This window comes from Pituophis catenifer, unplaced genomic scaffold (assembly GCF_029215685.1).
Source record: "Pituophis catenifer annectens isolate HBS135680 unplaced genomic scaffold, rPitCat1.0.hap2 SCAF_2, whole genome shotgun sequence".
NCBI lineage: Eukaryota > Metazoa > Chordata > Lepidosauria > Squamata > Colubridae > Pituophis > Pituophis catenifer.
Genome location: NW_027256882.1, coordinates 104,334,997 through 104,347,271, shown reverse-complemented (window position 1 = coordinate 104,347,271; position 12,275 = coordinate 104,334,997). Strand labels below are relative to the sequence as shown.

The window sequence follows — 12,275 nt, the reverse complement described above, 5'->3', positions numbered from 1 at the left end:
CAAGTTATGTCGGCTGGCGACGCCCAGGGGGAGGGCCTTCTCTGTGGGAGCCCCAGCCCTGTGGAATGAACTGCCCCCGGAAATTCGTAAGATATCTGACCTCCGGGTGTTTCGCTGCGCATTGAAGACCCTGTTGTTCCGCCAGGCCGGACTATCAATACAATAGTTTTAAATTGGGGTATTTAAATTTATTGGGGTTTTAAATTTGAGCCATTTATTTAATTATTTTAAATTTTATATCATTGTTTTGTTTGTGTTTTTAAATAGGCTGTACACCGCCCTGAGTCCTTCGGGAGAAGGGCGGTATAGAAATAAAATTATTATTATTATTATTAAAGGCAATCCTCCAGCACTTTTACCGTGTTTGCAAATAGAGTGAAACAAAATTTGCAGAGAATTCAAGCTGTACTTGCACAGCTAAATCAATATGCCTTTATTTAATATGTTGATTAAATAGAAGCAATGCAGGAGGTATAGCATATAACTGTGCAAACAGAACGACTTCTTTGGGAGAAAGCATTCAACCTGCCGAAAAAGTGTTTGCACTCGATTCTATGGAGTCTGTAGCTGGCTCATTGCTTTTGATTGCACTATCCTTTTACTTGATCAGCTGGAAAGCAAGGTTCTTCCTGGTTTGTCTAGCTTTTGAAGAAGCTGTTCTTGCTGCACTTGAAAGTCCTGGTTGGTTTAGCACATAACAGCCTCTTTGAAACAGATTGTTGAAAGAAGTTACACAGTTTTTGTCCCTTAACGTTCCAATTAATTCATAAAGGAATTATTCCATTCTGTTGCATTTTATTGTTTTCCATTGAACAAAAGGAACTTGCATAAAACAAATGGCGAAAAGTCTTGTAAGAAAAGAGATAAAATGGGGAAAAACTATTTCTCAGGCAAAGCTATTTTGAATGGTGGTGTGATTACGTTTTCTCCAATGCTGTCTTCTCATGTCATGTTTAGGGTATGCCCTGATCCCGTCTGCCAAATCTGAGAATTTTTCCGATTCCAGCCATAGTGAGATCTCCTCACGATCCAGCATTGTCAGCAACTGTTCTGCTGACTCCATGTCTGCAGCCCTTCAAGATGAGAGGTGTCTCCCTCAGACGATGGTGATGGATGCAGTCGGGGCAGGGGAAAGGAGAGAGCCCTTTCAGCCACCACTTGAATACAACCAGACTTGCCCTGGGTAAGAATCATTTCTTCCTCCAGGATGGTTATTGATAGTCTTATCTTTTAGGACAAAAATGAGCTATTTGAACATTGAAAATCTCACAACAAATGTTTAAGATAAATTAACAAATCTCTAGGGTTTTTCCCAAGGCCCTTGGTTTAATGGCCCCTGTGGGAGAATAAGAAAAGGTCCAGCTGAATCAGCTTCTGGGTTGGTCTTTGCCTGTTTCTTCCCTGCCTCCTTTCCTCTTAAGAGACCCTTCCCACAGGACAGGTGGTGGTAATTGACTGGTGTGCCATAACATTGAGATGTTACAGTCAAGTCATTTGCTGCTGGTAGTGTCATCACACTCAAGGGGATTGTTAGCTTGCTGAAAAGCCGTTTAGCACTTCACAGAAGGGCAAGCCGTCACTTCTGCTGAAAGAACCTCAGATTTAGAATTCTCCCCATATTGGAAAAGCTTAAATTGGTGTGATAATAATGTAAGTGGGAGAAAATGCATGGAAGTGAGATTTAAATAAATTCCCTCTGGTATAGCATGCTTCAAACGTATTTAAAAAAACAAAAGAGGTAGGTGTTTTTTTTTTTTGTTTAAGATACAACATGATGCAGTGGTTGGCAACAGTTGTTTCATAGTTCTGCCATGCAAGGAAGAGATGCATTTCCAGGCATGTGCCCATTGTATGTAGTCACCCTTCTGGTTATTTCTGTTATGATTGCTGCCAGCAAAAGGCTGAAGAATGACTGTTGTTTTAAAAGCTTTGGTGGCCCTGGTCTCTCAACAAAATCCTAGGCATATTCACATAATATTCTTTGAAGCACAGCACAACCCCGTGTTTTAATTTCTACTGATTATTCCCTGCCTTTCACAAAAAAACATTTTTAATTTTTTTATCAAATTTACATACCACCATTTCACTGTCTAAGTGACTCTGAGCAGTGTATAAGTAAAAAACAAACATAATCCTTACCAAAGGATTTTACAAAATAAAGATCCCAATGTTTAATCCCCTAATGGAGTGTTTAATAATAGTTTGCTTCTAAGATGTCCTTTAAATACAAAGATGAGTTTATAAATATGTTGTAGTTTCTGTTATTTACAAACAGGAACATATGAATATTACTAGTCAGTTCTCACTGAACTGACAAAAGAGAAAGAAAGATAAACTATATTTGCTGACTTTGGGAAAACTTGGCAGAAATGGGCAATTGTTTTATCTAGAAGAAAATCATAGATCAAGCTTGTTATTAGATATACCTGGGCAAACAATAATTAAGACTATTGCCACATTCAGTTAATATTTTTAAAATGTTGAAGGAAGTGCAAAATATATTTCCTTGCTCTTTTGAACTATAAAACATTGCAATTTTAATACTGATTCTGTTCCTACCGATTTGCTTGCATGGTCATTTCAACAGCATTTTTGTTTTCCTTCTAATTCGTGCTATCTTCAGTTTAAGCTGGCCGCTGCCTAGACCTCCAGTGATCCGAGGGTTGCCTGTCCCATCTTCCATGAGTACCGAGGAAATTTCTCATGAGCACCTCACAATAGAAGCAGCAGATAGCGGCCGTGGAAGCTGGACCTCTTGTTCGAGTAATTCTCATGATAATTTTCAAAACATACAGAACCAAAAGGGGTGGGACCTCTTAAACTCTTACCGCCATGCTCATTTAGAAAGGGCCATTGCTGAAGTGGAGCCATCCAGCTGCTGTCCTGAGGAGACTCATTTGCAGTCACACAGCCATTCAGACGGTAGTCGGCAACTCAAAACTGGCATGGACTTTGACCAGTCCCGGCACAGTTGGGCTTCGTCTACTTCCCTGTCAGACATGCATGAAACAAACTATGGGACCATAAAACGAAGAGGACTGGAGAGTTTAACAGCAGAGCAAAATGATGTTTTGGACGCTAAAACAGGCAGTGATGCAGCTTACAAAACTGTCACTTCAAGTACAGAACATGGCCTCATAGGTAAGCGTGATGAAAAGCCAGTGGATGTTTCCACAGCTGTTGTGTATTATGTAGTTGAGCGGTTTCAACAGCCCTCATGGCCAATTTGCATGTAAAAAGTTCTTGTACACATGTCTTCAATCAACTCAAGTCCTCTGCTGGAGTGTCTCCAGATCTCCTTGGGGGAAGGGTGGGATTTAAAATAATAGGCAGCATGTTTTATTGACTGGCAGGGAAGAGAGAGCTTGTGTCAACTTTGGGACTTTTTGTATATTTTCTTATAAGAAATTTCTTGCAGTTCTTTTGTTAAGAATTTGACTTTTTTGACCATTTACACTAAGTACCACCAGTTGGGAGAGAAAATTTGTGATTAATAAATCCAGTTGAGATATTTTTCTCTCCAGCAATTTGGCAGTGCATTCATTTTTGCCTTGCCTTCAAGACAGGAAGGAAATCATCTTCATGTATCATTTCCCAAGCATGTCATATTGGCCATCAATCAAACACCTATTATTGTAGGAAACAACTATTTTTGAGAAGAAACAGACTCCATGCCAAATTCCATTTTTTGATTGAAGATGAAGGATGTCACATAAAATATCCTCTTGTGCCATTTGTAGCATTGCTTTCAGACAAAAGGGTACTTAAGAAATTATTATTCTTGCACTAAATCAAAATGTTGTCCTTGGATAGTAACATAGAATAGATTATAGTATAGACATTAAAAGATTAACTATGGCATGGGCATACCATGTATTTATTTCTCTTTGTGGATTAAGAAAGCGCAGTACTATTACCGTGTTTCCCCGAAAATAAGACCGTTTTATATTTTTTGAACCCCGAAATAAGCACTTGGCCTTATTTTCGGGGAGGTCTTATTATTTTGGAGTGTGTGGAGCAAGACGGGGCTCCTCTTGCCGTCTTACCTGATTTCCAGCTCTGTCTCCTAACCAGAGGAAATGATGGGGACCGGCTGCACATGCATTTAAATATTTTCGGGGAGGGCTTATTTTTGGGGAAACACGGTACATGTACAATTGTCCCCTGGTTCTTTTGAACACCCTTTCTTAAAGGACATATGTGGGGTGCTACATTCTAGAAGATGACATTCTTCTACAGTCACATAAGCCACAACCATATACTGTGGAAGGGAATGCGAAAGGAATATTTTAAGGCATTAGAAAGCCAGATATAATGGGAAGAATGCATAGAAAGAAACAGTAGATTGTGCTCAGTGCTTAAGAAAAAAAGTGTTTTTTTCAGTATCCAATGGTCTCTGTTCCTAGATTCTGTCTTCACATCTATATTTATTTCAGATTTCAAATTAAATGAATCATATGCTGCGTAGTATCATAATTACCGTACCAAAGTGTACCTTGCACATTCGGTGAGAAAAGCTATGTTTGCCTAACCTAATCAGCTACCTATCCATTTATTACTCTCCAGTTTCCCAGTGACATGGCTATGAGGAAAGCAATTTAGGTATTTCAAAAAAATTCTTCTAGAGTTCTGTTTGTTGAAAGTTTAGGGTCCACCTCCTGAAACCTAATGCCTTTCTTTTTCAAGTGCTTTTGAAAAGCATATCTCACTGAACAGACCTATCTAGGCAATTTGTTACTCTTCTTCCAGAGATTTCCATATTAGACTGTTTTTGCACCCTTTGCCTGTCAGGTCACAAGCTTGTCGATCAGTTTTGACAGCATGGATCCACAATCTTCTGAAAATAGAAGAAAGAGAATAATAGCCTCCATTAAAGGGTGTAGTAAATTAAACAGAAGACTATAAATATTGAGAAATCAAGAAACACTGTTTAGCACCTAGATTTTTTTTCTCCTTTTTTCCATGCATTCCAGTTTAAAAAATTCTATGCTGCTTTCTGCTGATGAAGAGTTCCAAATTTCTTAGTGCCAAATGGGAAGAGAATTGCTGACATTATGTTAATTAAAGAAAAGAATTAATTAGCAATAATAATTAATTTTATTTAAGAAAAGATAAAAGCAGGACTACCAACCTCCTTTTAGCAAAAGGGAAAAAAAAGAGCTCATTAGTTTAGTGGTAAAGGCGCTGGCCGAGAAACCAGGAGACTGTGAGTTCTAGTCTCTATTTAGGCATGAAAGCCAGTTAGTTCAACAGCCCCCAATCTTTTGGGCACCAGGGGCCAGTCCGCAGAGTTTTTTCTGCGGACTGGAGGGGCCGTTGTTTTGCATGCTGCCTGCATTCCTTGGATGGGGCTTTGCTTGTTTGCCTGGCCTAGTTGCTGGCATGCTGCAGACCAGTGCCAGTCCACGGATCAGGGGTTGGGGACCCCTGAGTTAGGTGACATTGGGCCAGTCATTCTCTCTCAGCCAACCCACCTGACAGATTGTTGTGGGAAAAATAAGAGGCAGGAGTATTAAGTATGTTCACTGCCTTGAGTTGATCAAAACATATTTTTAGAAAGTGGGATAACAATATAATAATAACCCATATAACAAATAGGTAGAATGAAACCCAGTTCATAAACAATTTGCTTGTACCATTACTTTCATGTCCAAAAGCAAGAGGCCATGTATTAATATTTCATTCATAAAGGCAAAACTAACATTGCTGAAAGTTTGTGCAGGATTATAACTGAACTCCATAAATCCAATATTGTCTGCCCAGTCAAACTTACTCATTTCACAGCTTTGACCCTGTTCTTGCCTTACTAATTTTAGCAGCTGTACTTTTTTTTTCCCCTAAGGATGCAGAATTAAGCCATACTTTAAAAAGAATTACTCAGATTCATAGTACAGTTGAGAATTAGAACATGAACATACAATCATCGCCTGTCTACTTAATCAAAATACCTATTTATAATGGAATGTTACTTTTTATTTTAATATCCCAAAAGAGGCTTACTCCATTCCAATAAAATAATGGTTTCAGTAAAATGAAGCCTGTCATTTGGCAGTCAGATTTTTTTTTTAACCATTTCTGGAAAACAGCTCTTTTAAAATTGAAATGGCTGTAAATTGCATGCCTTGTCACAGTAAATAAACTTGATCTAGAAACTTCAGGAGCTTTAGCAATGTACCCTGATTTGTCTTTTGTAGATGTGACGGGTGTAGAATAGGAAGAGTAAGATAGACCATAATATTCCAGTGTCCTCTTTTGCTCCTCCCACCCCATTAATAGATTCTTCAAGATTTCAGACTGCATTTGTTGCCTTTTTTATACAGGTAGTCCTCAATTTACCACCACAATTGAGCCCAAACTTTCTGTTGTTAAATGAGACGTTTAGTGAATTTTGTCCCATTTTACAACCTTACTTGCCACAGTTGTTAAGTGAATCTGGCTTCCTCATTGTCTTTGCTTGTCAGAAGGTCACAGAAGGTGATCACATGACCTTGGGACACAGCAAAGGTCATAATTATGAACCAGTTGCCAAGCATCCAAATTTTGATCATGTGATCATGGGAATGCTGCAGTGATTGTGTGAAAAACGGTCATAGATTACTTTTTTCAGTGCCTTTAACCTTTGAATGGCAGCTAAATGAATTGTTGTAAGTTGAGGACAACCAGTATGTATATGTAGGTGACAGTCAGAGATAATTGATAATTATATAATATTGGAATATACTTGAAAAATTTTGTAATAAATATGGAAGTGGTCAGAGTTTAGAAATGGCCTTTCAATGGAGCATTACAAACCTAGTAATCTCTTATCCCTACTCTAGTATCCGTGGAAATTTTCAATTCATATTTCTCCAAGATCAGTCCTTCCTGCCTGTCTCCAAAAGGAAGAAATACATAGCATTTTAGGGCCCTAAATTACCTTTTCAGAAAATGCAAGATTGCAAATCTAAATTTGTAAGAGAGATGACACTCGGGGGCATCAAAAAAGTCAGTCTGGCAGGTGGGCACATGCAGTTGAAACCCTTTCCTTTTTAATGTGCATTGCAGATGCAGATGTCTCTTACAGTAAGAATGAGATAGCTTTAAAGTTGAGGACAAATAAATGACAAGAAGCTTTGCCAACAAAACCACATCAAAATTTTATGAAGGCAAACAATGATTTTAATTGTATTTGGGTGTTTTAATTGCATGGACTTATTGCTGGAATTAAAAAATAGATCATATTAAATATATGAAATATAGTATAATGTTTGGATGGGGAAAGGACAAACTAAATTGCATTTGATTGCACTATGTGCTGTTTATTTTTATTTTTTAAATACTTTGTTCAGTAAATTCTAGATTGTTGGGAATCAAGTAACTTATGAAAACAGTTTGTAATCCATTGGTGCTTGAAGAAGTAGGGTTTTGAAAAAATAACTTCCACTCATCAAATAGTTCAGGTCAATACTGATTATTTAATGCATCTGCCTTGTTTTTGGTGCCAATCACTTAAAAATACAACTCCAAACACCTCATAATCCAAATTTCCCCTTTATGAACAGTTTGCCTAAACAAAAATGATATCAAAGAATCTTTAGTGCAAGACTTCTCTGGATAGTATCTTGGCACCTTATTTAGAAGAATGTTTGTGACACATATATCATGTATGACTATGTCATCAAATGCTACAATTTACCTACTTGCATTCAATTTTTGACACACGTATGTAAGGATGGCATTTGTGTGATGATGTGTCCTGTCATTTTGGTGTCATTGTGGCTTGTTAGTGACATATTAACAGATCAGCCAATATGATAAATTTTCCAAAATAATAGTTTTTTTTAAAGCCCGGGGCAGGTAATCTATTATCTGAACGTTTTCTAGAAAAAAAGAGTTTTATGAATAATTTTCATTTACCTTTTGTTTAATCAGTTTTTAATTAAGTCATTATAACATTTCATTGTTTTTTTTTTATAAAAAAATGCTTTTATTTTGTCTTTGTTTCCTTCATTAACATTTCCATTGCTTATTTCTTGTGCTAGTGTACTGTGTCACCTCATCTAAGGAAGACACTAGATATAGGGAGCCACCGCCCACCCCTCCAGGATATATGGGGATTTCTTTAGCGGACATAAAAGAAGGATCCCACCACCCACACCTAAAGCCTCCAGACTATAGTGTGGCGGTGCAGAGGTCAAAGATGCTGTCTAGGCTGTCCTGCACTCCTCTGAGTAGCGAACCAGTGGCCTGTTTTCCAAAGAAGATGCCTAAGTGGCATGGCCGGCAACCGTCCCATCCTAAGCTAGCAGATATGACTGGCGCAAATAGTGAAGAGGATGGTATGTTAAAAAATCTCCTTTGATAGCTGTTGAGTAAAGTCGTATGTGGTTTATTTTAAGTTTGGGGAAGTGCACAGTTTGTCTTTACCTTACAACCCTCTCCATTAATGTGCTTCAGTGATTCTTTTCTCCCCTCTTCTCCCCTCTTCGTTCATTTGTATATGCTTTACATATGCTTATATGAGAATAAAGTGACCCTAAAGGAAAAATAAAAAACAGAAAATGTATTAGGCACTAATTATTAGCTAGCATATTTGGAAGAAACAAGTCCAAAATGCCTTATCCTACCCACAATAAAAGAAAGAAAACAATTGTTCTCAGCTATTTAAAAGGCTGTGACCGATGTAACAGAAATTATTTTGAAAGTAGTTACATTAGCTATGCTTTTATGTACTAGAGATAAACAGAATTATGATTAGCAGTGTCTATCTCTGCTACATGGAGTTTCATGAAGCAACTTTAACCGAGCGCAGAACCTATCAAGTACAGGTTTCTGTTGTGCAGGAAGCTGAATATTTCCTAACATGCTACTCAACAGAGCATTATTAAACCTAGCTAGAATCTCAATGTGATACCTCTCCCTGCAGTTAAGTGTTGTAGGTGTACGCACGGGGCAGCCAAGCAGTACATGGGTATTAACTTCCACAAATAAGGTTCTAAGAGAACACTATTAGATCAAAAAGAGTGAACAGCTGAGGCTTTAAATTGCAGTTTCAATTATTTATAAGACTTGAAATTGCTCACTGGACAAAATCAAATCCACAGAGACCCACTAATTGTATCACATTGACGCCTTATATTTGACCTCTGTTCTGAACCATTTAAACCTCAACAGCAATATTTTAAAAAAAAACCCAGAATTTATAAAATGAAGATTTTTTTTTTTTAAAGTTGAATCTGGGGTTTTCACGTTTCTCTTTGTTGCTCATTTACCCCTTGGAAATAAGCAATTTTGACTTCCATGACATTTGCATTCCATTTTCTGTTGTCTTCCATTATTTGTGCTTTGTCTGGCTCTGTTTTTAATTGAATCCATGAATCTGAACGCTTTTCACAGATTTTGCTTTTATAAAACTAGAATTTTAGTATAATCTTGTCCAGTTTGCTTTGAAATCATTTTGTTGTTTTGTGCAAAAGCAGCTTGTAAGTCGCATTATTGAGCACAATGTTTTTTTTAAAAATGGGTGGATCCAATGTGTGTATTTCTCTATGAATATATATTGCTAAACCTAGACAAACATTTGATTAAAGTGTTAGGTTTCTATGAAATATTCTAAGCATTGGTTCATCAGGCATTATTATTATTTTTTTTTTGGTAGAATAAATCAGCCTTTCTGACCTACATGCTATAGAGCTCAAAAACAATAGATTAAGATGGATTTTACTTTTATATTTTGTGTTTTTGAATCAATTCTTACTCCTGGTGACCACCTGAATAAGTCCCCTGTAGTTTTCTTGGAAGTGTTTTGGGGGAAGAGGTTTGCCATTGCCTCCTTCCTTGAGGATAAAGTGACTGGACCAGGGTCACACAGTTAAACTCACAGTCTCCTGTGAGTTCCGAGCCTGATGCTTTAACCACCGTACCAAATAGACCCTTAGGATAGATTATATAGCCACTAATACAAAATTATCTTTTAATTGCATACTGTATTACGTGTAATCAAAGGAGTGGAGAATCAAATGATTATCTTCCAATTCTGTTTGAGTGACTATGACTAATAACAGGGTTACTCAGTGACTGACTGGTCCTCCACAATCCCAGACATTGAACTTTACATTACCACACTGTCTCATTCTGTGAGAATTTTGTCAGATCATTTGCAGAGTATGACTGAGAGTCAACACAGAGTTTAATTTACTATATTTACTTTTTTTTTTTTTTTGGAAAATGTCCAAATGTCATGTTGGCATTTCAGTATGAAAGGCACAAGCCAAGCCAACTATCTTTAAAGCCTCTGAATGGTATTATGAATCAAATTCCAACATTATGAGCTATACCGTATTAAATTGCCATCATGATTTAGAATTAGATAAGTTTTAGAAATTTTTTTTTTAAATGTTCATCATTCTTTGCATGAGCAACAGTGATAGCAGTAAAGAACGGTTTTTAATTTTTTAAAAAATAAGATCTATTTTAACTCCTCCCAAAAAATCCTAGGTTTCTAACAGTAGATATGACACAGCTTTAATTGAAATATATTGTATATTCATGACATAAAGAGTTCACATTGTTTTTTTTATTTCACAGAAGATGAACAAGTATCAGCAGTCTAGTCTCTGTGCTTCCTGTGAAACTTGTTTCAAAATTTACCAACATTGGAGGAAGGAATTTTACAGTATTGTCAGCTATAGCTGACAGCTTGCTGCTATTGACTTCAAAGAATTGTGTTTGCTCTCTTCAACTAGTAGGGTGAACTATCTGGATTGTAATTATGAATTTGCTTCAGCCCACTGCAATCAGTTCAATGGGAGACTTACGTTGAAAAGAGAAATACTCATTCTAAGAAATACTGACCCTCTATTGCAGTATCAAGAAGGACCTAATATATGATATGTCGAGGCCAACTTGGGAGCAATCTTCTGTAGAAGAACTATAGAATCTTTTAAATAGACTTTGTTCAGATATTTTCTCTATAACTATTATGGCTCTCAATTGAAGAAAGTTATTTTATGTACTTACCTGAATTGGAAAACTACATCAAAACTAAAGAAACTTCCTGCAACAATCTGAAAAGTAATTTATTAATTTGGAATTTATATAAGGTTCTTTTTTTTTTTTTTGTAAAGTATTGGAATGCTCTGGTTGGCTAATGTGAATGCTTTTGCAAAGAAAATAAGGAAGCAAATTGTTTAGGTGTTAGTGTGATGTCTTATGCTAAGCAAAAAAAATTCTGAGGAACTGGATGTTCATGAATGCAGCTAGAGGTTTATACACAGTGCAACATTGGCCATGTCAAACTGTAAAATATCAAATCCTCAGAAGTATATATTGAGTGTGATTTGATGTGCATACAATAGTGAAATACTGCCATCTACTGATTCTATATTTTAAAACCAGTGAAATACACACAGTTTCTTTCAGCTGCCAAATGATCACTATAAGGGAGTAGTTGCATTTTTCCCCCTTTCCTACATTCCCTTTTCTTCCCCCTTGTCTATAAACAGTTTCATGGCACATTTGTATCATTACAAATGTTTTTTTTTTTCCTTCTACAAGACTTGCATTGGAAAAGTATCCAACAGGTTCCATTTTTTTTAGAAATTAGCCTAAAATTTTCAAACTTGCAAATTTAGGAGCAAAGACCTAGAAGTAAAAAGGCCATTAGATGATGGTAGTGTTGGTGATACTGATGATAGTAAAGCCTGTATTTTATTTCGGACTTCCAATTTTATTTGAAACTTTTCCCATTCCGTAAGAGCAGTTTGGTTGTAAGAACCTCCCCCCCCCCGTACTTAAAAAAGTTGTTCATATGAAATCCAAGAAGAGTTCTGGCATTTGAAAAAAAAATGGTAATTCTCAGTCTATGACAGACACAAAAAGACAAAGAATTTTGCAGATTTGAAACGAAAGGCATTTTTCAACATTTTAAGCCATTGATGACTTTACTACTGGCATTTGGACTACTGTTCTTGTTGCCAAAAATAATGTATAACAGCTTGTATATCAACTTTTCTCTACATATTGTCTTCTCAATGTATTTGGGTGGAAACTCCTTGCATTCCAACCAGAAAGTTAAAAAATATGAAATATGAATATCTAAAATGTGATTACAAATCTGAACATAGAAGGGAATGGACAACCCATCTAATTCAAGAATTATTAATGGAATATATTTTACTAATTAACCTTAAATGTTTAGAATGAGTAGCTAAGATATCAAAACTCTTCTTTTATTTCCCCCAAGAACAACCAACAATGAGAACATACTAAAGCTTGACATCCATGATTTCAACATT

General features: G+C 36.5%; 1 protein-coding gene across 1 annotated transcript in view; it reads left to right on the top strand.

Annotated features, from left to right (window-relative positions):
- RAPGEF6 (Rap guanine nucleotide exchange factor 6) overlaps positions 1 to 11,006 on the top strand; it is a 164,313-nt gene extending 153,307 nt beyond the window's left edge. The window contains exons 27-30 of the mRNA XM_070937314.1: positions 958 to 1,183; positions 2,630 to 3,141; positions 8,022 to 8,318; positions 10,567 to 11,006. Coding sequence (XP_070793415.1) covers positions 958 to 1,183; positions 2,630 to 3,141; positions 8,022 to 8,318; positions 10,567 to 10,592 — 1,061 coding nt within the window. The 3' untranslated portion in view covers positions 10,593 to 11,006. The remainder of the gene's footprint in view (positions 1 to 957; positions 1,184 to 2,629; positions 3,142 to 8,021; positions 8,319 to 10,566) is intronic.
- Positions 11,007 to 12,275: the final 1,269 nt, after the last annotated feature.